Consider the following 25,741-nt stretch of genomic DNA (forward strand, 5'->3'; position numbering starts at 1 on the left):
AAGTCACATGGTTCCGAGTCACAAGTCAATCTCACATTTATAGTTTTGACTCGAGTCAAGTCGAGTCATTTCCACTTCACCATCGAGTCAAGTCCGAGTCCAAGTCATCGAGCAGAGGTTCGAGTCCGAGTCATGGTATTAGGACTCGAGTCCGAGTCCAAGTCATTGTTTTGCCTGCTCAGTTTCCGGTAAAAGTCTTGTTCAATCCACTTTTTATAACACTATTTGGTGATATCGAATACTTCGCATTTATAATATGCCAATTTTCCTCACTTTAAGCAGTTTCTGGTCGCATTTTGAAGTATCAGTACCAATAGACGAAATCACAGGAGTGTTGTTACTTTACTTCTCTTAGAAATTACAATGAAATGTCGGTCTTGGCCGTCGGAGTCTCGAGTCCTATGACTTGGTTCGAGTCATGCGCAATGACTCGAGTCAAAGGCGAGTCAATGCACGGATTGACTCGAGTCGAGTCGAGTCATTTCGGTATTTTGAGAAATTGACTCGAGTCAAGTCGAGTCATCAGAAAATCGTGACCCGAGTCATTACAACCCTGTGAACTGGTAAAAGTATTCCTCCTCTCGACCGAAGCTACTATACTGAAACTACTTGAGTACTTTCAAGAACTTTCAATTTCTACTTTCACCTTGCAGTAGTTTGAAGTTGCTACTTCTACACGTAATTGGGTGGAAATTTACAGCTCTACTTGTTCTATATACTTTAGTAAAAACGCATAATTCTTTGACTATCTCTGGCATAGTTAAATGGCAAAGGCGCTCATTGCTAAATTTGGGTCTGAAACAGTATACCTGGCCATGGTGTTTGTGACATCAATATAGATCCTTACATCACGGACCTTTGTTGCGAAGTTATATTCACAGCTGCCAAGAATTCGTATATATGCATACTCGAGTAGAAGTAAAGGTAATGCCATGAATTTACACCGCGTGCGATTGCATGTAACGATTTCTATTATATGCGAAAATTGCTTCTAGCTGTAGTAAAAATATAACGCTATAATTCTGAGCAGTAAAGGTAAATTGTGACAAGACATCGCGTGAACTGTCATTAGCCGAGTGCGGGATAACTGTTTTAGACGCGTGACCCAGGTTTAAGGACTGTGATAGCCGGTGATATGGAAGAATTCAAAAGTCCATACAAAACCGCGTATCAATGCAGAGAGGGAACGGATGTCTTTCTGAGCGACGCTGACGATTTCGTCGTGATGAGGATGAACGGTCTGATACTCGAAGCTCTGCCAGCAAACGGAGACATCTTCTCAGAAGGTATGTCTCGGTTTTGTATTTGACTGTAATGACGCTTAATATGCGTGGAACACCCTCGATTTGTATGTGAAGATTACGTTTTCATTATTATTCCTGTGTACTGGTTGCCGTGGCATAGCTCGGAATAACCTTAGGGTAGCGCACATTTTCATTTACTCGGGTCAAGTTTTTCGCCCGATGTATATCTCCTACAAGTCCCAATTCATTAGTGTCGCTCAGTATCATTATGTCATGGTGAGACCCTGCAAAGTATTGAGATGCCCAACTATTGTGACCTATATTTACATTTACAGAACATGCACATCGCACAATCACGCATACACTTTCCTTTCCCCGCTATTCTGAAACTGTCCCATTCGGCAAGGTCTCTTAACCTTTTATCAAATGTCAGTGAATCAGTGCTTCCAAGATCTGCCCGCGCTGGCCGCGACCTCAGGTGATTATTTTATCAATTCCACGAGCGGGAAAAATGAAACTCAAGTCTGCGCCGCGTTCACCATGACCGTCAACGCCGTGATTACGTACCAGCAACTCGTCAACGTAGATGTAAGTTGATTTGCGCTGCGACGTGGCAGAAGATCTCGGCGCAGTCTGCATGCAGTTCTTGATTCGCCGTTTTGAAATGCGGTCGTCACACTATGCCGGAGCGCAAGAGCTAGGATTTGACTGGGCAGGGAAAGTAGTCATTAATGCCACTCGGTTAGAAGTGCATTCGTATATTTTAATCCAGTAGGCTACATGTAAGTCCAGGTATGATGAGGGTTGTAAAGTAGAACGTGTCATGATAGAAACGCTCTCGAGTAGGGGTAAATGTAGAAATGGATACATCGAAATTTTGAATGTTTTTTTATGAAATGCAGAATGCATGACTCGACGTGCACTCGTTTGTGCCATGCCACCAGAGTCAATCATTTCAACGCCACATTCCGGTGCCTTCATTAAGACCAATGGGTGTGAAATGTGCATTGTGCAATGTGCGGCGCACAGATAAAAATTGTGCGACATGCGAAGGGGTATCAAATTTGAGTGGTGTGCGACTCCCGAAATTATATTCCGATTTACCGTATTATTATATATTCTGATAAGCTGGAGATCGAACAGAAAAGAAGAAAACACCAGATTCCGATACTATGCATTGGCACGAAAATTTCTCTCCGAGTCGCAAGTTATTCCATGTTTTTCACATGTCGGGTCTGAATCAAGTCGAATCGTTTTAGGAAGATGACTTCTAGTCGGATTAATTCTTAAAATGTCTCGAAGCTTGCCAACACCAGCTGGAACGCCGTATATAAGTAGAAGCAGGCCTACACTTCGTTACTGAACAGTGCCCAATCGCTGGAATTCGATCACTGGTGCATAGCATGAGATCGCATCGCGGAAACGCTGAGGTTTTAGAGATTAAGTATGTCATGATTTTCAGACGCGAACCGTTGTCATCGTCGTACCAGGTAAGCCCAACAGCCCGCTAGATCAGAGCTTCGGTTATTGCGACGAGGACAATTCTACCATGCTGGCAATTCCGTTGGACGACGGAAAAGTCGTTTTGTACTTTACTTTCCGGAAGCAAAATTTCAGCAGCTCCAGCAACCATTATGCCATGAAGGAAGCCACGCTGCGATATCACACTGATTCGAAATATTTTCCGAATCACGCCCATGTTGGTGAGCTGCGTCTCCATTGAATTCGCATAGGACTCGAATTTAGATTCAAGGTCGATTCAATATTTTATTAAAAGTTCGTTTCGATTATACCAAAATCTATAATGAAAAAAATCAATTTGGAACTTATTGACAAGTCCCTTGCCAGGAGGTAGGTAGTCACTTCAATGCAAACGGTAATTGTGCATTTCGGCGATGTCCATCATGGCGTATGGTGCAAACCAGTCCGTCACTTTCTGATGGAAAATTGCTTTAAAATCCAATTCCAGATCCTGAGGTAATTTCGTAACTATAGTAAAATACACCATCCTGCAGCGGTGGATTAGGTTCTGTCTTCTGTACAACCCCAAGGAGGTGGTATAGGCCTACTCGTAAACATGATCCGCCATATCGCAAAGGATGTATTGGATATATAAGGATATCTTGAACTGTGAGTGAGAATATCAATCTTTTCATTCGACGATAAACCATGAGATGAGGGGCGATGATTGCCGTGTGTCACTTTGCAGTTTTATATCATACAATTTGGCCAGACGCTATTCATGCATTCCAGATGGCGACACGGTAACACTCAGTAACGCATCACTCAGCCTCTTTAAGAGTGACGAGGAGCATTCGTACAAATGCGGCAATAACGTGACCGCTTCACTGACCGACGGCAAGATTTTCATGGCCGACGTTGAAGTTCAGCCATTCGGAGTAGACAAGTCGGGCGGATCGTTCAGTACAGGTGGCAATTCAATGGCGGTTGCGATTATGATACTGCTGCGGGGGGATTTATGCGATATCAGTCTGATATCATAGAGACAGAAACCTTATACATAGTAGAAAGAGATAGAGGCCTACGCCACCAATAGATCAGCACACTATACATGCCATATAATAATGGAATGATAGTAGATAGATATAGAGGTGGTCATGAGTCAGTAATTAAGTATACTTCTACCTTCTTGGAGTAGCCTACTCTAATAGGTTTCGCCAGTTATATACAACAACAACGACTACTACTAACTAATACTACTTCCACTTCTACTTTCCATCCCGTTTAACAGTGAAATTTTCAGAGCTTCGTGATGAAATGGCCACTGTGTCATGGTTACTGAATAGTGAATACCTTTGCGAAAATTGCACCTTTATTGGTAGTGTCATTACTCATTACTCATTAGTCGGAACTAGTGAACTATATGCCCGCTTCACTCGTGTGAATGATTGACGTCATCTATCATGTTTCCCCATGATCATTTAATTCAATCTCCTTGTTTATTCTATCACTTATTCTTTTTTCTTCTTGTTCTCTCGTTTTTCCGCACGAGATAGAAAAATGCTGGCTCAGCATTTTTTCTAGTTACGACGTTTCAGTTTTGTCCGTTTGCTCCCATTAAAGGGATTTTTGTCCGTTCACCCTTATTATATCACATATTTACACTCTGCCAAAAGCAGCTTTACATCTTTTGTATGATCGTGGGTGGTATAGGGTCTTCACACAACACCACTTCTTGTACGTTTGATTGCAGCAGCACGAGCCCTTTATTCCTTATATCGGCTGCTTTCATACAAATTACCACATTCCTTGTTTTGCTTCTCTTCGTTATCGTTTTGCTCAAATGAACGAATCTCCTGTTCATTCGTTCAATGCCTGCTGACATTATCTGTCTTGCATTGTTTTCAGTCGTCATGTGGGTACAATATCTCGTTACCTTCATATTTACAGTATTGAGGAGGCGTCCCCTTTGTATGTCCATGGGCGGCCGCCAATCCATTTTTCGAGACTATTGCTCTGTCGCACCTTTTCATGACGTACGTGATTTCTTCAATTCTCATTTGCATCCCCATTTTCTTTCTAATGACGCCGCAAATTCCTTCCCAGGGATGATATCCATCCACTGAGTCATTACAAAGATCATGGCGATGATGAGACTCTTGAGTTCCGTCTTAACGCTTGGACTGGTCCCTTGTTGTGGTAACTTGGCCAGCCATTGACCAATGTGAATCTCGTGATGAACGGGGTTTTGTTGTTGGTGGAGAGAGGGCGAGGTCCTTCGATGTAGGCCTCTGATCTCGGTGCGTGCCCGCACCTACCGTCACGCCGACGGACTCCTTTTCCGCCGGGGACCCTTTTTCTGGGGAGACGTGCATCCTAAAATCCCCAGACTCCTTGTCGGACATGACCGGGTGTGTATCCGGTTGACCGGCAAACGCTGCTTCGTTTGAACCTTTTGGGAAAGTACTCATTACTGTGGCTGTCGTCATGCATCTATGGGCCGATTCATTAAGGTTATTCGGACAAGTGCATCCACGAAAGCATTTAGGACCAGTTTTCTCGTGCAGGTCTTTATTTTCGCCAGCGGACATTCTTCGTTCGATGTCAGCTCTGGCAGTCGCCATGCATCTATGGGCCGGATTTTTACAGTTATCCGGACAAGTGCATCCGCAAGAGCCTTCGGGACCAGTTTTCTCGTGCAGGTCCTTATTTACGCCAGCGGGGATTCCACGCTCGACGTCTTCATTAACGGTGTTAGCAGGCATTCCTGTCTCAACACCAATAGTTTCCCATGGGTTCTGTGTGACGTTAGTTGCTATTTTCAACTCGTCGTTCGCACCAGTGGTGATTACCATCTCGGTACTTGCGCCAGCGGCAACAGCCAGCGGCGACGGCCAGCGTGCCGGCTCGACGCTTATTTGATTTGCAGCTTCCATCAACCCCATCATCGGTTACAGTGTCGCGAGGACTGCTTCCGACTTTGGTTCCGTCCCGTTGATCTCATGAGATCCCATCATGTAGAGTTACTAAAGACATATCTTCAATTGCATTAGACGGTGTTTTCAACCCAATTACTACGCTTGGTAATTGCTGTACTTGTTCAATCCATTTCAACCCTATGATATTAAGTGGAACTCCTAATCCGGTCACAAATGGAACGGACATACCATCAAAATTAATCTCTACCAAGGAATCAACTTGGGACGAGCCACCAATTCCTGTCAATTCCATGTCCATTGGTTGACGTTCCTCCCAGCTTTGTGGGTATTTAGTAATAACGACCGTTTTCATTATCAAATTGAGGATGCTTCCCGTGTCAGCTAGGAATTTCGAACCCGTTATTGTATCAATCAAATACAACAATTGGCCTCCGAACAATTCCGTAAATCGGGCTGTAATGGGTCATCCGGCGTATCAAGAAATGTAAATAAGGGTAAAGAAGAGTTATGTACAGTTTTTGTGTGTTGAGCGTAATAAATTATCTGGGAGCTGATTTACCGGATTAATCAGCTCCCGCAAGCGATCGAGAGTCGAATACCTTGATTCAGTTCATCATCCGTCCAATATGAAGCATCATATCGACGTGGATGATCAGGGTATTGAGGTTCCGCCCAAGTCACTTGGCTATTACCTCGGGACGAGTGTGCAGGCGGTAAAGATGGCTTTGTGTCACGCACTTCCTTTGTTTCCTGGTTCCTAGGGCGCGTCTCTTGTTCATCCAGAAACTCGGAGTTCCAGACGAGTTGTAGTTCCTCCGCAACGTCCCGCCAGGTTTTCTCTTCTTCCCAGCCTCGTAACATCAGTCTGAGCGCTTCTGGAAGTCGTTGTCGTAAATTTCGGAAAAGACGCAATCCATCCGGATTATCCTCAATAAGACTATCCATGTCTATTTCTAGTTGCTTCAAAGCGCTATTCAGCATAGGTAGCGGCTCTTCCTCCCAGCGATAATTTCTGCGGAAATCCCCAATGATCTTTTCATCATTTACCAAACCCTGGGGATTGGATAAGGAAAGGGATCGCATCACCGATTCCCATTCTGCTTCCCCCGAATTGGTATTAAAAAAATTTCCCAGTTGAGTAGCCTGCTTGTGTCTGTCAGCCGCCCGCAATTTCTTCTGCATCGCATTAGCCAATATAACATCCACATCCGTATTCCCGGAACCGTGGCGTATTCGTCGCATCGAATTTTCCATCCACTTTAGCAGTGGCATGTCCCCAGGATCCATCATAAGCTGAAGCATTTCTTTTTCTGATTGGATTTTAACAGGCACGTTGAGCATTGGGACCGTAACACCGGGATATTGGTGCGGCTGTTGTTGGCCTGACCGTCTGCTACGATCGTTAGGAGTAGAGGTAAAACGAGGCATATTTGGATAAATCGGGTTGTTAGGTCGGCCCTCATCCGTATCTTCAACCGACGAATTTTCGGAACTTCGTAGAGACTTCCCAATCTCCTTTATTTCTCGTGCCAATAATCGCATACGAGCATCGTAATCGTCGTCTCCAGTGTCTTCCGCATCTTCTCTAGTATCACCCTGTTCTTGGAAGGTCACCCGTCGGGATTCGCCATCCGCACTTCCCGCTCGTCTTCGAGAATCCTTCTCCTCGTTACGACGTTCCTGCCATCCTCGATACCCCATATATTTATCTAAGGGATTCTTTTTTGGTTTTGACGCAACGGGGGGCTCGAGCTCGTTCCCCCCAAGTCTAATGAAGCTTGGCATTTCCACGGGGTTTTGCTTATTTGGTTTGGCGCGTGCACCACTTCCCACGTGGAAGCATGGTGTCGTCCCCATGCGAGCGTCTGACGGCGAGGTCGCCTCAGAACCAGGTAACGTAGGATAGACGGCCGTAACGGTATGGCAATCTAAGCCCTTGCGAACCGTCATCGTTGGCCCTTGTTTTGCGTAACCCGACATCTGCTCAGCGAGGGGAACGTAAGCCGGAGGGTCATATTCCGGTGCATTTGGAAGTACTGTCGAAACGAGAGATTGGGTCTTATCTCGCGTAACTTGTGCATGCGACTTTCCGAGCTCAAACTCGGAAGTAAGAATGTCATTCAGTACCTCGGTGGAGACTTTCCCGCTAACTTTTGTTGTGGCATCACAAACAGCTTTGAGGTCCGCTTGAGCTTTTCGAACCTCTTTCTTTGCCTTTTCTAGCCCTTTCATGGTTTCCGGTAGAGCTGTCTTTACTTCTTTCAATAGTTCTGTTTGTTCAGCCACGTCCTTAGCCAGTTGTCTTTCTTGTCGCCGTACATCTTCATGGCGTTTTTGTGTTGCTTTAAGCAAGGTAATGCCCTGTTTAAGTTCATTTGTCGCTTCTGACGACCTTTTCCTTTTAAATGCTTTCAATATTCTTCGCATAGTACTCTCTATTGACTAGAGGAAGTACTGTTGACAAATATTAGATCAGGCAAGGATGCGTTGAAAAAGACTGTAGGTCCTGGCGGCGTATTCGTGGTTTTGACGTAAGCAGTGGGTTCGCTGCTATTTGATCCCAAAAATACGTTCAACAGATTAGAAAACGCTCCAGGCGATACGTGCAGATAAATTGCTGCCAATATTATCAGGAGAGATACAGACGAGGAAAGCAAGGATACAACAAGTACAAGTTTTACGATGGTCGTCTTTGAAAGCATCGATCGGTCAACGTCTGAACACCGGAAGTATCCCCGTACTGGCCACCAATTTTGTTTTTATAGTGCAGCTCCACAACGATTGTTATGCGAGTAGTCCACACTTGTTCGGGATACTTCGTAGGACAAAGTTGACACTCTTTGCTCTCTTGTGTAATACTGACGACGTTCGTAGATCTGTAGAGGTTGATTTGAGATTTTTCACAGTCGTAAATGTTGATTGAAGTATTCCGTAGTTGTAATATTGTCTTGTTTCCAAACAGCCAATGACCCTTAGGTCCAAAATTCTAATCTAACCTTATACGTATTCTCTAGAACCTTAATACAACCAAATACTCCAATAGTTTTCAACCAATTATGGACACAAAAATAGGGCGCTTCTATAAATATCGTCCCGCACGGGTCTATCAGAATACGAGTAAAAGCTAGGCCTATAAATATGTCATGCATGATTGATAACTTTTCAATACTCCAAGGTTAGTTTACACATATAAATGTGAAGGCCTTTCCTGCCTCGACACACAAACATATGCAATATACAAGAAACATGCCAATAGATGTTACAAAAAATACACTCAGAGTTCAAGTTGACCAACTTGCAGACTCGTGTATTATAAGAGTTCTCCAGTCTTCCAGCTGCAGGTATAGAACCGAAAGCAGTCCAGAAACCGACCCCTTGTTGAGTACTTTACATCATCAAGTACTTTCGTGTCGATTCGGGGATCGGGCATTCCAACAGAAGGCGGCGTTTGTTGAGGGTTCGTCGTAGGCAGAGATTCCGAATGCAATATCTCTATACTCTTGGCTCTTTTCATCTTTAGTTCATCGACTTCATGGAGCTATTCCAGCACATTTCATTTGGCTTCTCCATTTCTGTATACTTTGCAACTTCGGCTAGCAGCCAATCCCATTTTATTGCACTGCTTTATTTCTGTATACTTTGCAACTGTGGCAAGCAGCCGATCCAATCATTATAAGGTCAAGAGCTTCCAGGGGGACATGCGAACATCACCCTTGAATGCCGAAAGACTTTAGAACCTCCCGCAATAAATCGTCAATATACTGTTTTGTGGATATAGTCTGATACTGGATGCTTCGTTCTGGGCTGTGTTTCGAGAGTGCTGGACTGCTGGTGGCTTTACATTGGTAGAGCCAGAAATTAGCCAACACTAGAGGACACATTCATGATGTCTGCATTGGTAGTCATTGGATATTACAACTGAATGTACAATTCATGTGGGCACCATACATGGCATGGATATGCAATATGCATACACACATATATTACATACACTTCAGCTCACTGCAAAAGTTCGCATACATGGAAAAATGATGGCGCCATTTTCGGTAAAGCAACCTGATGGTATAGCTAACTACTAACATGCATACGACAATTCCAGATAAGCACAAAGTGCTATCAACACAACGGCTAAATCTACAAAGCATATTCGACTGTTCATTCAATAACCCATGCGCAAATTCGAAATACAAAATGGCGGCATTTTTGTTAACTCAACACGATAGTGAGTATCGGCAATTATAAAGTTCGAACACGTTCTTAATTTAGCGTTGACGCAATCGATCTCATGAAACGAAAGCGTGAACCCTGGGACTCAATATTCGACACATCAATTTCGCAAAAACTGATGTGTGTATTTTTCTATTGTATCTAAGAATTTTTGTTTTTAATTCTATTGAGAGTTATTTAGGGTGATTATATCTGTTGCTTACGCAACGGCAGTTCTTCTTACTAACGGCTCATATGGGCAGCCTCATGACTACAGAAGTCACCTCTATTTTTTCGGTTACTATAATTCCTTACCTTAACAATTTGGAGGGGCAGTGTAGGCATTCTCTGAAATATAAGATTTGCAGTGCCTATAGTTGAGAGCTTAAATTTACGACCTTTTACTTTGTATAGCTACAATCCATGAAGCGCGGATTTATGCATTTGAAACTCAGTGACAATGCAGCTCGTTTTGGAAAGGCACGAACTCACACCGGCGTTTCCACGCTATTGAATTGTGAACAGTCCACCGTATTATATTTATGTTAGCATCTTGGCACATAAGGGAGGCTTGAGAACGGTACGACTTTGATAGTCGAGAGTCGTCGTAGCTTACACACATTAAATCGGATCAATAAATTCGTAGCTCATCAAATTTCAACGTACACAAACTAGAGTAGTTGCGCCTCGATGTAGAAATTGCCACATACATATGACTAGCGCATTCCTAACTTTCAAGTCCTTTTTCTAGATAGGGCGTCTTGCGTAAAGTCGTTAGTGTTCAACAATTATCCGGCCCGCAACGTAATTTGAGTTTGACACACCTGGGAGTTGTCTATGCGGCTCGGGCCTCGTTGTCGCAAATACTTGGCGTTGAATTATTGTGCCAAAATGCCTAAATGAGGACACGACGAAGCAAGTTATACGCAAAAGCACAGCTAATTTTTTAGAACTTTAGATTAGGTGAAAAAAAAAACCAATTGACCTTTAATATCAGTGTGCCAAAGTTTGAGTGTCCGGTGTGCTATAATCATGAACTTATTTGCGGGAACATGCACAGATTATACCTGAAGCCTGATATATACTCCATTCCGAATCGAATCACTCACATACTTGATATGGACCAGCCCTATTCACAAGTCATTGCGATGACCGGTAATGCCGAAGAATATAAGTATCACTGATTAACGTATTCATTTTATTTCCGCAATGTACGGATTGGTCTTAGTAACAGTCGTGATGCTTGAGATCACTTGCGACTGCATGGTGACATGGCATCTGTCCTATAAAACTATAAACCTAGCATAGAACCCAGTAGTTTGCCACAGACTAAATCGAATCCCCCAGTGTGGCGATTCCAACCGATACGCTGCAATGCGTCATATTATGCCATTGCAAGCAATGCCCAAAAGGATTATTGGAATCAGATGCCAAAATCATACGGCGAAGATGCCATTTTCAGTTTATATGTAAGGAACAGCTATAATAGCAAAAGGTGTCGGCAGCAGGCTGATACCATAAATCATAAAATTCCAGACCTACTGTCATTATGTGCCGCAAATGATTGTATTTGCAAACGTCTTTAGCAGGGATTGGCAGTACTTTAATAGACACAGGCAAAATTATGAGTGAGCGAGTGTTTGGCGGGCCGAAATTTTATTGCGTGGTATATTTTATGCTTATATCAGTATATTATACTATCTGATGCAATCTCAATCATCCCAACCGCAAGACACAAGCATTTATACTTCAGCAACGCAGAATGAATGCAATAATTGGTGCAGCTTGCTTTACGAAAGATTGTCAACTTCTGACAATAAGTCAGGTGAAGCAAGAGTCAGACGATATTCCATATAGGCTTCCCAAATTCGTGATATTAGCTTGTTCTTTCATAATTTTGGTGTTCAAAACTATCGATCACATACGTATGCACACTACTAAAAATCAATGTAGTGTCCTTTGCATTATTGGTCATATGATAAAGATAGATTTCAAGATTGTATTTTTTATTGCAATATGCTCCGTGTGAAATATTCGTCATTAAATCCGACTGCCTCGCATTTCCGAAGGCTCATTTTAATTTTACGGACAAGTTTTAGCGTCGATATTGAATTAGCGCTGAGTATTTAGGATTTATTTTTGTATAGAAGAGGTGTCAGGGAAGCGGGTGAATATTCATGTTATGGTTATAGGTACATCGTTGTTGTTTTTCTCTCCCCTTCATATGAAAATGAGCATCAATGTCTTTGTACTGTTGAAATTTTCCTAGATGCTGATTTGATTAGAAGAGGTCCTTATATCCCATATATTCAGATGTTTTACCTTAAGTAGTAAATTCTTATTTGTTCAGATTGTGATATTAACTGTATCAGGAGAGCAAGGCTATATACCTATTTTTTTAATTATAAGATTATGAGTCAGCGTTATTCGTACTTACGATAAAAGTTGCCGTTTTGTTTCACAGTTAATAGTCTCACGCAAGTATAGCTACTTGATTTAATGCGCAAACAGGGTAGATGATATCATTTCGTCCTATTGATTCAATGCTTCTGGTTATTTTAGCATAACATTGATGACGATTCGGTTAGAGGGACAAAATTACATTAAAATTATCCTTCATTCCACTCGATTAGTCAGCACTGATATATTATATTCCGCCCAGATATTCTCCATCACCTATTTCAACCTCTTTTGTTCTATGACATCCGTTTGAATGATAAAATGGTGGTCATAATCTTGTATCATCAAAGTGTTGGGCCAGGTGATTTTGCGTGAGGGGTCGGATACAGCCCCTGCCTATAGCTATGTGGCATAGGATCATACAACTGATAACATCACGTATTAACGAGGGTTGTAATATCTTAGGTGACTTACCAAGAGACAAATAATTTGCTAAACCAAATTAAAAACCATCCTTAAATGTCGCAATGCTGTTGTCTATAAGATTTGACTAACTTGTCATTAATCTTAGTCAACTTCTTTTCAAACCCTGCTAACTTTCTAGACTCTTCATGCTGTTCAGCTCTATGTAGGGTGAACTGAATTTTCTGTTCTTACGCTTCGAGTTATATTCAGTTATGAGCGGAAGATCGTTGACATGCCTGCATCCGCCCCCCCATCTTTACGAGCGATAAATTATTTTCGGAAAGTAGGGACTGACGCACATCCGAACATTCATCAAGCAAATTTTTTGCCCCTATAAGGCGTCCTATGGAGTGATTATACTGTGATTAAGCAAGATCGCACCATTTCGCTATAGTTAATAGTTTCCTGCGCGTCATTATGCCATTACAACATTGCAATTCCCCCCGCCTTCTGCAAAATTATTTTGCAAAAGTTTCGCAATTTGATTCCAAATTCGCATATTGACGCATTACATAAACAGCACTTGGCTCTATTACCCAATCCGCAACTTCCTCAGTTACATCAATTATTTTTCCTCTTGTTATGCAATCCTCAGTTTTGCTAGTTATGTAATTTTTAATTTTTACTCATTACGCAATTCACATTTTTTGCTTGTTCTGCAATTCGCATTTGCGCTTGTTACGCAAGCCGCAATCTTCGGCCAGTTCGCGCGAATTAAATTTACTTTCCACAGGCTTAACCAGAGCCGAAAAAAAAACTTCTCCATTTGTTAAAAAACCGATGTTATACTTGTAACAAGCACTGTTAACTCCCTAGCGCCCGAAACTACTAAAACCTACTTCGTTCAAAACGTGGTTTTTCGTGTCTATAGTGCAGTCATCATCATATGTGTATGATTTTGACTCACAATATCGCCCTTTCACACATTATTAGTCAATCCAAGTTCTGCAATTTAGCGGAAAACACCCCTGTTTGGGGCAAGTTGTCCGCAGAATCTGTCACGAGGTTCAGTAACTTCTCAAAGGGTCGTATCGAGGTTAGGACTTGGGTATCTCTATCCACGCCACCATCGCCAATCGAATGACGGCGAGCAACAAACCGGTGGGCTCGACAGCAGTAATCACCCACGGAATGCTAGGTGACTGAACCCTTCCTTGCCACGTAACATTTAGGTACAAAGCCCCTTCTGTCGAGCACCCTAATACAACATCAATTACCAAGGTAGACTAATTCAGTAGGCTAATGGTGTTGTTATTTATCCGTTCCAATATTCGAAGATAAATCTATATTTAGACTTCAATAGATTTTGGTGAAAATTAAATCTTTCCACGGCCGCAAAACTTCAACGCGACAGAACCCACTATGCACGACGCAACCGCACGCCCGCACTCCCCCGGCGTCACACAACCCCGACAAGCCATGCCAAGCGCAACTACCCCTCTATTCAGCTATTCCAAAATGTACCTTTTTCTCGTGACAGGCGCAAATGTTGCTATAGTACATAATACATTTACAATGTGTGTGGAATCTGCACAGTTCAAATTCAAAATATGGTCGACACCACGCATATTAATTCTAGTTATTGTTATTGTAAAACCATGTACTTTTTTGCCTAAGCTGCAAAGGGTAAGTTGTTGAGAGTTCGCATTCTACCATTTTGAGCTATACTACTTTATGGCCTTTCAACAGAATACCTATTCATAACTGCCTGCACCGCACAAGAGATTTCCGGTAATTTTTGTGGAAATCGGTACTTTAATTCAATTATTGATCTTACGCGCAGTCGTGACTGGTGCTATGTACATACTGTTTTGTTACTGACATATGTCAGAATTACCACTCTTCTTTGTGTACTCGAATGCACGATGTAGCGCATTGTGTAATGCAATTTACTTATACTAAACCAAAGCCGCGAAACAAGCGGTATTCACTTCGTGTCGTTAGACAGCAGTAGTTGTAAAAACCAAATTGACAGAAGTGTTGGAAAATCAACTCACCCGACACAAAAACCTACCCACTGGTTCCGAAATATCTAATGCAAATGGTGATGCGGTATGCACGCATAACCACCTGCATTCATGCAGCTTACAACACCGACCATGATAACAATTTAGAATTGTTGTTAATACTTTTTGGCCACAACTATTCACTCGCTAGCCAATAGTTAGAATTCACGAGTTACTGATAAAGCAGTAAGTTACCGAATGTTTGGGGGACCAGTATGGTAGACATTGGTGGGGTTACTTCTTAGTCACTTGGGCAATTAAATTAACGACCATTACTTCAGCGGGCCTTTCAACATTTTTCTATTTATTAGCATATTCGTCAAGCAAAGTCCGCTACAACAGATATATTTTCCTTGAGCATTCAAAGCTAGTGTTTTCCGTAACTTTGTGGCTTGTTACATCACGCAATTCTACATTATAATGTCAGCTAATTTCAATTTGGATTCAAAAGTGCACATTCACACTGTGTGCGTTCACCTTTGACCAAAAGTGATCGTCAGACTGTGGTGTGAACACACACGTTTTCATAGATATGCGCCATTCCAACAACGTGCATATTGCGCAACTTTGTACTGAATGCTTAATATGTTGCGATGTGGCAAATGGAGGTTTCAAAGCCTCCATAGTTGAAATTAATATCGCTCAGACAGTAGACGGACATAAAATTAACACCAACAATCTCCCCCACCTTCAAGAAATACAATTATTAATTCATTAGTTCAATTATTACGTCTTTTTTATTGACGATTTTGATTTGTCCTGCAAAGCAATAGCCGTTACTTACGTTTACTGGTTATTACGACGAGTAACACCCCTAATATATTTTCTAGTACTGTTTTTGCAGTACTTGGACCAACTCGATATTCTCAGCCCTATGTTATGTGCTGTGGTCGTTGCGAACAGTATTATTATTATTATTATTATTTGGTCCCTGGTCTAATCGTTGCAAATATTATGTTCGCAGTTGGCGTCCAGCTCTCCGTCACGTCGTTTCGGCCCAATGTTGTTGGAACATTCTGGCCATTTCCTGACAAAATGAATCTGGTTAATTTGGTACTTACCTTCCGACCTTGATCTCGGGTATAATAGTCCGCCCTGGTGCTGAAGTGTTTCTTGCTTATGACGTAGTTGTTCGTTTCGATTTTTCTGGCCACTTGTATTGTGTCAGGCACTTCGTCATGGTGTTGTGTTGTTGTTACGAGACGATTGATTACACGGATTGGTCGCGTATAGGGCTCAGTTTCGGACGTATTGCGCACCCGCGCTTTTAATACTGGACTTGACATTCTACGTAGCTCGGTCAGAACCGGGGTATTAATTTGGGATGATTTTATTCTACCAGAACTGAGCGGTCCAGACGATGGAACCGCGGCTGGAACCATGATCGCTACAATAGCACCGCTTGTGGCTCGAATATTGACGTTTTGGTCTATTTTGTTCAGGTGTCTCATCGGAAATGCTTGTGGTGTTTATTCGTGTGACATTTGTGTACTGCCCCTGACGGGATCAAGCGCAGTACATTGTATGTCCTTCTTTGACGGCCTGCGTAGATATGCGTAGGCAAACAGCACAACATGTGTGGACTATCAGATCCCTACCGCCATGTGCGGGGCTAACGTCGTTTTTCTCGACAACTCATAACTCTACGATTCTCTCCCATTTGATCCCGTGCTATTCATATGGCAGGGTAGTTTTTTTCACTTGTTCCTTACTAGACCTAGTGATTCTTCCACCCTTAATTCAATGTATATGTGCAACACTTCCAATCCTCAACACACCCACTTTCTGATGCAACAACTATTGCCGTAGTAATCTCCGGGTACTTATTTCACTAGTACCCATTAGTCATATTACGTTAGTCTCGAGAACGCATATGAAGCACGTTTGATTAACTGCTAGGAGTCTAAAAGTCTACGAATTTGGGCCAAATCCACTTTTTAAAACTAGTTCGAGCAATTTCCATACCTTCATTTTCTTCTTCCGCTTGAAGTCGTTTTGCCATGTTTGGAATGGTCACTTCTACTTGAAATTTACAGCATTACGTAACGTTAAAACGCCAACGTTCGTTGTTTTGACCACATCGTGATAGATCGGTGAGGAAAACTTTTAGGGACTATTTCGGTATGGATAAGGGGAAATATCATTTCGCTGGCAAATTTTTATCCTACAGCGTCGTCAACTACATTCAGAAACCACGTTTCCAAGCGGTGCGAATATGGCGCAGCAGAAAATAGTTACCGAGTAATCAATAATTAGCGTGCTGCTAGTTGCTGTTATCGATGCCATACGGCAGTGGTTCTTAACCTGTTTTCCTGCAGCGCCTCTATTTGAAAATTACGTAGGTCTGGCGATCCCTCCCCCATATTTTAAGGACGCCATTAAAAAACAATGAGTAAGAGTTCGAAGTTCGGTCGATCTTTTCGACTAGGGATTTCACTATTAGAAATAGCTTGAATCGCGCCCGAGGACCAATCGACGCTATAATAATTGTATGTGCCATATTCGGGATCAAATCAAGGTTATTATAACAACCATCGGGTACGGGCTCATACCATCTTCTTCGAGCCAGGTGTACACATCCCGAATTCACCTCTGCGATTGGGGATACGGGGACGTTAATTGTATTGGGTTTTGTTGTATTGATTTCTGTGACTATAGTAAATCAACTGAGAGAGTGGTAAATATCTGCACCTATAGTTATTAACTCCAACATGAATTTATTCCAAACACTATAAACCTTTATGATATCATGAAGGAATATTCTGAAGATTTAATTTTGTGGCTCTCAAATACGAGTATATAGAGTTAATCATATTTGCCAAAAAGCTTGAATGCATGTTTAATGTACAAATGGCTCTCACTCTCAAAAGTGGTCGATTTCGACGTGCTGTGCGCTGCAGGATAAAATACCTAGTTCGAGACATTTTGTGGAAAATAACTCGAGCTTGCGTGACGGAAGTGTTGTGACTGGGAATCGGTGGTCGAAAAGCACTCGGAATTCATTTTACATGACTTTTAATAAACCACTGCCTTCGTGGAAAAATGTTGCAAACATCGTCGGTGTAAATTTCGCGCGAAGCGCGACGAAAAAATTCTAGTTTTGACGAATTTTGTCTAATGTTAATTTGCAATGAGAAGTCAGGGATATAGAACTGTTGTTCTACTATATAATCATATGTCGTCACTGCACCCTCTACTGCGACGCCATGTTTCTTCAGCGCCCGCCATACCGCCCCCCTGAGCCCAGCATCCCCATATCGCCCCCTGAGCGTTTCCGCCTCCATCAAAATCCAAATCGCCCCACGGGGCGTTGTCGACTAGGTTAAGAAACACTGCTATATACGGCGTCGACTTGATCCCCAGTATTTGGTTGTTTACCCGGTACGGGATACGGTTATCTGTTGATTAGGCACTGACTGATATGTGACGTCACTATATCGATGACGTCTTTAAAATTATAGATCAACACCTGATCTGGAATGTTTCGTGGCTTATTGCATTTCTCTGCGGTCTGCATTTCAAACTAGACCGACCCCCGTACAGATTAAGGACTCTGTTCAAGCGTATATCTTTCCCTTTACAGCTGTGAACTGCGAAGGTTCTTCTGGCGTCTCTAAGGCGGCATTCATCACCATATGTACCGTTTTCGGAGCTGTTTGCCTTGCTCTGCTTGTAGGACTTGGCTTCATTTGTTGTAGGAAAATAAGACGAAAGCATCACAGATACAGACCATTCTACTAAACCCGGTACTGTTATTATGTATTGTAGATCTTATTGATCATTACTTGCTAGATTGTTAAAATCGGTATGGACTGGACAGTGTCTGAGAATTTGTTGCACTTTCCCGTTTAGCGTCTGTCATATATTGTGGGTACGCGGGTGGGGCATCTGGGATTCGATTGGGAAAACCTCTTGTGTAGAAATTCACCGAGTATGGAAGTGGCTGAGTTCGCTGTGAATCAGTTGCTAAGATTTTCTGTTGCGATAGTGAGGGATCAGTGGATTTCGATTGTCTTTTTTATATTAAAAACATATTAAATGTGCGTATACTTATAAGTAGCTTTTGGAGGTATACCCAACTTCAATATAGCTAACAGTTCAGCGGTATTACAGGTGTCGGTGCCAACAAACTTTATTACTCAATCGGCTCAATATAGCTCACAGTATATTTGTATTGCCGGCGTTGGTGCCATTACTATATATTAGTACCACATAGCGTAAAGTTCCTAATATGTGTAAATTAACGTATCAAAATGATAGCAACGTAAACGGCGTCTTTCCTGAACCCGAAATCTACCATCCTAAGATGCTAACGATGCTTCCTTTTTGTCTTTTTTGCGAACTTCTTCATATCAAACGATGCTGTGGACGCGGAAGGCAGAAGCAGCGGATAATTGCGCACCTGATGGATTTCGTCCATTTATCTCTATTACCGTGGCTCCATAAAGCCGGGATGCTGGTTTTGGTGGCATACACTCACCCGGAGATAGGGAAGCGTTCCAAGCTATGAAAGCATTTAATTCAATTGTTTTTTTTTCACGTGGTTTCAGTTCGTATTAACTCACTATTACCATCTGTGTAGACATTTGCAACCTGTTAGAGGCTTCTACGCTATTAGTAATAAATATGTTGCGTTTGATGTTGTCGTGTCTGCATATCAGGGTTACGTATAGTTATTCGTTGATAGTGTAATTTCTAATCGTGACCATCGATATATATCTTCTCTTTCATTTCGTGAACTAAATATTGAATGATCAAATTATCAATGCAGTTTTTAATTGTGCACGAGAAGAATCAGATGGCTTTGGTATTGGTGCAATTAGTGTGATTGTGCACCAGACGCCTCGACTCCCGTAGAATAGGCCAGTGCTCTTCAACCGGGGTTTTCGTACACCCTAGGGTGTACCAGAATTTGCAAAGAGTGTACCACTCGGATGGGGTGTACAGGGGTGTACCAGATCCGAATTACAATGAGCCGATGGTTAGCTATCACAAAGGCAGGTTTTCAATACAATATCCATTGTAAAATAATATTTATTGAACTCGAAGACTTTTCGGGTACCTCTTTTCAAGAGTTAACGGCACACTAAAGGGATTTAAACAGATTTAAAAGCAAAACCAAAAAGGCAAAGTATGACGTTTATGCGTCAGTACAGGTTGACGCACTGGTTAATGAGCAATATGGCAGTGCTCTTCGATCGTGTGTTTCGTACACCCCACGGTGAACCATAATTTGTAAAGGGTGTACCACTCGGATTGGGTCTACAGGGGTGTACCAGATCCACATTATGATGAACCTATGATACGATGACTATAGCTATCACAATAAATACGCCAGTTTATGCTTCACAACAGATTGACTGGATGTGTAATATCGTACAATGTGATGTCATAAGCAAATGTTTCTAATCATTTAACCTTTGGTAATGGACTTATTACTTCCTTTTCGAGTACAATAGGGTCGAATTAGCATGTGTTCAGCTTCCGATATCTGTCTGATGATTATCGAGGGAACCACCGCTACAGCTCGGACATTTTGAATTGGTGCTTCCTGTGGCCAGCTTATGAATAGCGCAGAATACATGCTTGCGCAGCCAGGGGGTCGAGTTTGCGAACCACTGCGTTAGATGGTGGTCCAGTAACCTCGAGCCCTGATTCGTGTTTAGCATTTCCTATACGTTGCAGCCTTGCTCAAATGTTCATCCTTATTTTGGCTAGGCCATAGGGTTGCTCAACCCGCGGACGTACGGCCTCATTCAGCCGCAATTTTGCGACCTCCTGCACATATTTAAATTAGCGTGTGTTGGCGGCCGTCATTATGGAACCAATTGTTGCTGGTTCGAGTCTCGGCTCTGCCATGTTTCTATGTGTCGGAGGTTTATCTAGGCTCCTCGTCGCCGACCCCCTTTTAACGTAGCGTCTTGAAAAGCCTAGAAGAAGAGTGAGCCGAGCTCCAAAGTCAGCAGCAGAGTCCTGAAAGTGGTAGCACGTTAGCGAGAGAGAATGAAGAATGGAAGTGCGCGTGCAAGCGAAAGTCGTCCTCATTACCCAAAGCAAAGGCACTAAACTTTAAGAAATGCACTGTCGTGGCGCACAAATTCTAAACAGGCCATTATCGCCACTGTCATTGATGTGTAATAAAAATATTATTAATAACAGTACAAATAATCCTGGTGGGAGGCCAAGAAATAACAACATGCAACTATGTGATTAAAAAGAACCGGGAGATGCATCATCATTAATATTGTACCCAATATTTTCGAAGACACCCTCCATCAGCTCTACGGGCTAATCTGATCACGTGAGCTGAGAATGAATAAATTTGTGACAATAATATGTGAAACTACCAACAATTTCGATGAAATCCATTCAAGGGGCAAAATTTTGGCGCTACGCGCGACTACGCACATATTTCTGGTGTCTTTTCTTGACATATATACTCGCGATTTTGGTACATATAATATATATTGTAAGCCTACTGGGATGTTTTGCTTCTACAATAAGAAAATTTTCGCATTGCATATCTCAAGAAAGTGAAGATGAAAGTGAAGGCACAGAACACCACAAGGGCTCTCCGCGGTGCTAAGTTCCCAGTATCAAATTTCATGGACGTATTGTATATGTCAGTGCATTTCAACCTTTTTGAGCTCCGTTCGCACTTTTTTTGTAAAATAAATTTCATTCGCACAAACTAATCGAACATTTGCTACTAAAAGAAGATGAAAAAACTTATATATTTTGTTCAGATGTGCAACAAATTGGCTAGGCCTACTATGTAGCTCAGTGGTTCGCAACCCTCTTTGACCTCGCGGCACACTAGCACAGTGGTTGTCAACTTTTTTAGGCTTCCGGCACCTGCAAACTACAAGAATATTTAGCACCCACAGTCCCACAGTCGTACAGAGGTGGGGATGTCGGGTTTTCTCTGCGATCAATCAACAAATACAGCCTTCAAGGCACGCGATTTGTCGGGTAAAGCGAATTCGCGGGGGATGTTGATTGTGGGCATGACAGTAATTTTGTTCTGTCAAATGGACAAACTTCACATCTAGCCCGATTTAGGTTATTGATCGTTTGCTAGACTATAATTATTGTGCGCATAATTTCGAAATTTCGAAGAAATCACTCGCGGCACCCTTGCGAGACTTAAATGGTACACTAGTGTGCCGCGGCAGAGCGGTTGAGAACCACTGATGAAGCTTAAGCTATCAAGTGTCTCATTAAAAAGGCAACTTTTTTCGCTCGTTTTGATTTCAACTATTTCACTAAAACCCTTCTCCGCCAAACAATGTTGTTGGGTTTTGTACAAGAACGTCTTCTAGTGCCTGGATGGCCAGGTCTCAAAATCTGTTCCGCACTCCTATCGAAACTACAGCGTATTTTTCGCGAGTGAAAAAGGCTTGCTAGCAAAAAACGTTTTTGAGAGCTGACACAAATGTTCCGGAGGCTTCAGTTTGTCGAAAGGATGAAAATCCAACATGTGTGTGTTGAGGCTTTTGCCTTATTTCTTGGAACATAAGGTGAAAAACGATCAAGGAGAGTAGGCACATTAGAGCTCGCTACCTTATGATACGTTGCTCCAACTTCTGTCTCGCGAGTATATGAAAAGAACAAATAAACTCACGATACTGTGTGTCCTACTCTTTAGCTCAATCTAACTTGACAATTGATAACAGTTTAGTAACGGTAAATCAGCTTTTAGACTACCATCAACATCTGAGTTTTGTGGCATCTCGCGACCCGAGTGTCACCCATGAAAAGGAATTAATTTTTAATATTACAGTTTTATGCTACGATTTTACGGGCATGTTACGGGGCATTTTACGGGGTTAGCCTCGAAATGTATGAGTCTCATGGGCCTGAACTCGCTCGTTGCACACCCCTACACTAGTTCATCCCAACGGTCTTCGACCATGTTTTCCAGAAAAAAACAGTCGGTTAAATCTTATCATGAATTCTCATGATAAAGCCATATTTTCTGCGTGTCTCGCTTATTGGCTACAGTACCCAACACAGTGACCTTGGATATGTAAAAACTATCGCAGCATTTTTTGCAATAAATTCAACAAGTATTACCTACATATTAACATGTGGCTCTGGCACCGTGTCGACTTTCGACACAAAATTATACCCTTTGCGGCCCATACTTTTATAACCCTTGTAGGGTAAAAATTTGCGTGACAGTAACTTGCAAATGTGAATCTGCAATGATGGTATTTACTGCTATCCTCGCGCTAATCGAACAGCTATTACGAAATATGATGATTGCCTATAGCGAAAGAAAGCAGAAAGTCAATTTGACGTCATTTTTCCAGACTGTCGCAGGCTCAGACGAGCTGATATATACACTGATGTCTGCCGCTAGCTTCTAAACCAGGCTTTTGGTTAGGCCTACGTATTAATTATAGTGCGAATATATTAATTCAGTACGGCTTGTGAGAGCTACGATTAGTGAGGAGTCGTATTTAAGCTTTTCCAATTGCGTCGCGACTACTAAAGTTACACTGACCTTAATTTTCCTATTACGTTTATTTGAATTAATCTATGTCAGAAAAATTAACAATTATGCACGATTTTCATTCGCACTTGATCCGGATTTTCATTCGCCCCATTCGCACCAGCTTCGTCATTCGCACTTGATCAGGATTTTCATTCGCACCATTCGCCCCACCTGCGATTTTGCACAAGTGCGAACCGTCACACAGGTTGAAAAGCACTTGCAATATGTAATCAAAATGCGGCTTTCTGCATTATCGGTGTATTGTACGGTCAGGGGTGTACGAGTTTTGAGAAAATGTTAAAAGGGTGTACCACGACGAAAAAGGTTGAAGAGCACTGGAATAGGCCACGCGGAATGTGCGTTACTGGCGACAATCCAACTTGAAACTTCCTTTTTCACACCGGTTGCTTGAGACAACTACGTTCAAACTGCAGTAACTTTCATCTATCTATTATCGTACTTGCGCAGGTCCGACGGCAACTGCATGTTTTGATTCTTGTTCATCTCAAGTCCAGGCAAACTTCAGCACCAGGAATAGTGGTAGTGGCGAGAATCAAACCTGAAACCTCTCGATTTAGACCGTGGCATTAACCGACTATATGCTATATATTAGGCTTACCATACGTCCTCTTTTAAGAGGATTTGTCCTCTTTTTTGACTTTTTTGAAATTGTCCTCGGAGGACGCCCTTTTGTCCTCTTTTTTGAGATTTTGTCCTCTTTTTTGAAAATTTAGGTCAGATTTAGAGGAAATTGCGAGTGATATGCCGCAAATTAGCGCAGAAGTGAAGCTCCGGCGGGTATATCGGAGGGAAAAGCGGTGGTGGAGAGAAAAACGTTATTTTGAGCTCTGAGCGGAAGTGATGACCTTTTTTTTTTTAGTCAACCGATCACGAAGTGGGAAAAATTTACCGGTTTTTGAGAATTCTTCTCCAGTTTTGCATGTCTGAAATTTCTGAAAAAGTGTCCTCTTTTTACAATTCCAAAATATGGTAAGCCTACCATATATATATATATTATAACGCACATATTCGCCATGTAAATAATCGAATTTAGATGATGAATATACCTTAGATCAGGGGTTCTCAACCCGCGGCCCGCGGGCCGCATGCGGCCCGCAGACGTTCATTTTGCGGCCCGCGACATCTTTCATCGTGAACGCAATTATTACTGGCACGGTATTGTTACATATTAATTTAGCTACTTGGATCTCTTATCGCACCGTCTCTGTTTCATTATATTACTCATTCATTTTTTGATGAGTTCTGGATTCTTGATATACGCTCGAGTTTAGATCGTTATTGTTTTAAATCGCTATTCGGCTGGACTCTGGTTCAAGGGGACCCCGCTTCGTAAAACACTTGAAGCAGTGTTTCACTCACCGCGAATGATTTGAACAGAAACAAGAACAAGAAACAGGACATTTAACGTCGAAAACTTGATGGTTTGTAACTCTGCGCGCAACAATGAATTTGTTTTCTCGGATATAAACGGAAAACCAATGTGTCATATCTGTCGAAGAACACTTGTAGTAAAGAAGGGTTGAAGCTTACAATGGTACCACGACAGTTTCTTCTGGATTATACATATCACCTGATCTTAGTAAAACGCTGCTACCTAGGTGTCAAACCAAGCAATCCAAATTTCGAGACATTGTTAAAATTGTCGACGACGTTACAGACACATCGTTCAAAATTGATTGGAATATCGCTAAACCAAAGGTGCTATAGAAGGTGTATTTCAATTAAACTTTAACATACTGTGGGAATATTCGCTGTTCCCGGAGCTTAGCACCAAGGACAACATCACCTGACAAATTTCGACGCTACAGTTGCCTGATTCAATCGTGACCAGATGAGTAACAGCGATGTCAGTCGATCTTTTACCGCATGTTCTGAAACACGTTGCCGCGAAGAGTACTGTAGCCTCGCATCGGACGAATCCACTGGCTCCACATACATTGGAGAGCTAATTATCTGGGTACATCTATCAGAGTGGGCATATTTGCAGACGAAATGCTGGCGGGGCAAAAGGGGGGAGGGACCAGCGAAAAACATCAACTTGATAAAGCGGACTTTTGTAACTATGGAAGGAAAGGAGACGGTTTGATTGGTTTTCTCAGAAATTACCCTGAACGCCAGACTTCTTCTCGTATATATGCGAGCTTAAAGTGATAATTGCCTCTGTACTAAAAAAAGTGAAAGTAATTCAATGCTTGCTCGCTCACGCATTGAAACATAGTTCGGTTATCTGGTGGAAGAGTTTGAAGGTGCATATAACGACTTGGTAACGAATGCAATGCACGCTCCATGAAGGCAGTTACTTGCGCCGCTGGAAGATACTTATTCTCACAAAAATACAGCAGCTGCAAACTTACGAACGCCGTTCATCAATGCTTTAGAATTCATAAAAATGTCCTAAATACCCGTATACGATTGGTAGATAGGCGCGCTACAGAAGCCCCAATTTAATAGCAGCCCAAAAATACATGGTAATATTGTTCTGCGGCCCGCAGCGTCATT

General features: G+C 42.2%; 2 protein-coding genes across 4 annotated transcripts in view; one reads left to right on the plus strand and one right to left on the minus strand.

Annotated features, from left to right (window-relative positions):
* Positions 1 to 16,562, minus strand: part of LOC145437257 (single-strand DNA endonuclease ASTE1-like) — a 533,921-nt gene extending 517,359 nt beyond the window's left edge. The window contains exon 1 of one of the 3 annotated variants that reach the window (XM_080314452.1): positions 8,662 to 16,561. The gene's annotated coding sequence lies outside the window, so the exon portion shown is untranslated. Of the gene's footprint in view, positions 1 to 8,661 lie in introns of all 3 variants that reach the window. The other 2 variants (XM_080314451.1, XM_080314450.1) reach the window with 2 other exon arrangements.
* LOC145437270 (uncharacterized) lies at positions 413 to 19,483 on the plus strand. The gene is made up of 4 exons (XM_080314466.1): positions 413 to 2,947; positions 3,498 to 3,674; positions 18,305 to 18,467; positions 19,103 to 19,483. Exons 1-3 carry the CDS (start codon positions 2,794 to 2,796, stop codon positions 18,460 to 18,462), a joined length of 489 nt encoding a protein of 162 aa, XP_080170592.1. The 5' UTR covers positions 413 to 2,793; the 3' UTR covers positions 18,463 to 18,467; positions 19,103 to 19,483.
* Positions 19,484 to 25,741: the final 6,258 nt, after the last annotated feature.

This window comes from Botryllus schlosseri, chromosome 4 (genome assembly GCF_051294905.1).
Source record: "Botryllus schlosseri isolate E-star chromosome 4, Bs_hap1, whole genome shotgun sequence".
Lineage (NCBI taxonomy): Eukaryota > Metazoa > Chordata > Ascidiacea > Stolidobranchia > Styelidae > Botryllus > Botryllus schlosseri.

Coding starts and splice junctions, on each gene's coding strand:
- LOC145437270 (XM_080314466.1), top strand. CDS start 2,794: ATGCTGGCAATTCCGTTGGACGACGGAAAAGTCGTTTTGTACTTTACT. Junction 2,948..3,497: donor TCCGAATCACGCCCATGTTG/GTGAGCTGCGTC, acceptor CATGCATTCCAG/ATGGCGACACGGTAACACTC. Junction 3,675..18,304: donor GGGCGGATCGTTCAGTACAG/GTGGCAATTCAA, acceptor TTCCCTTTACAG/CTGTGAACTGCGAAGGTTCT.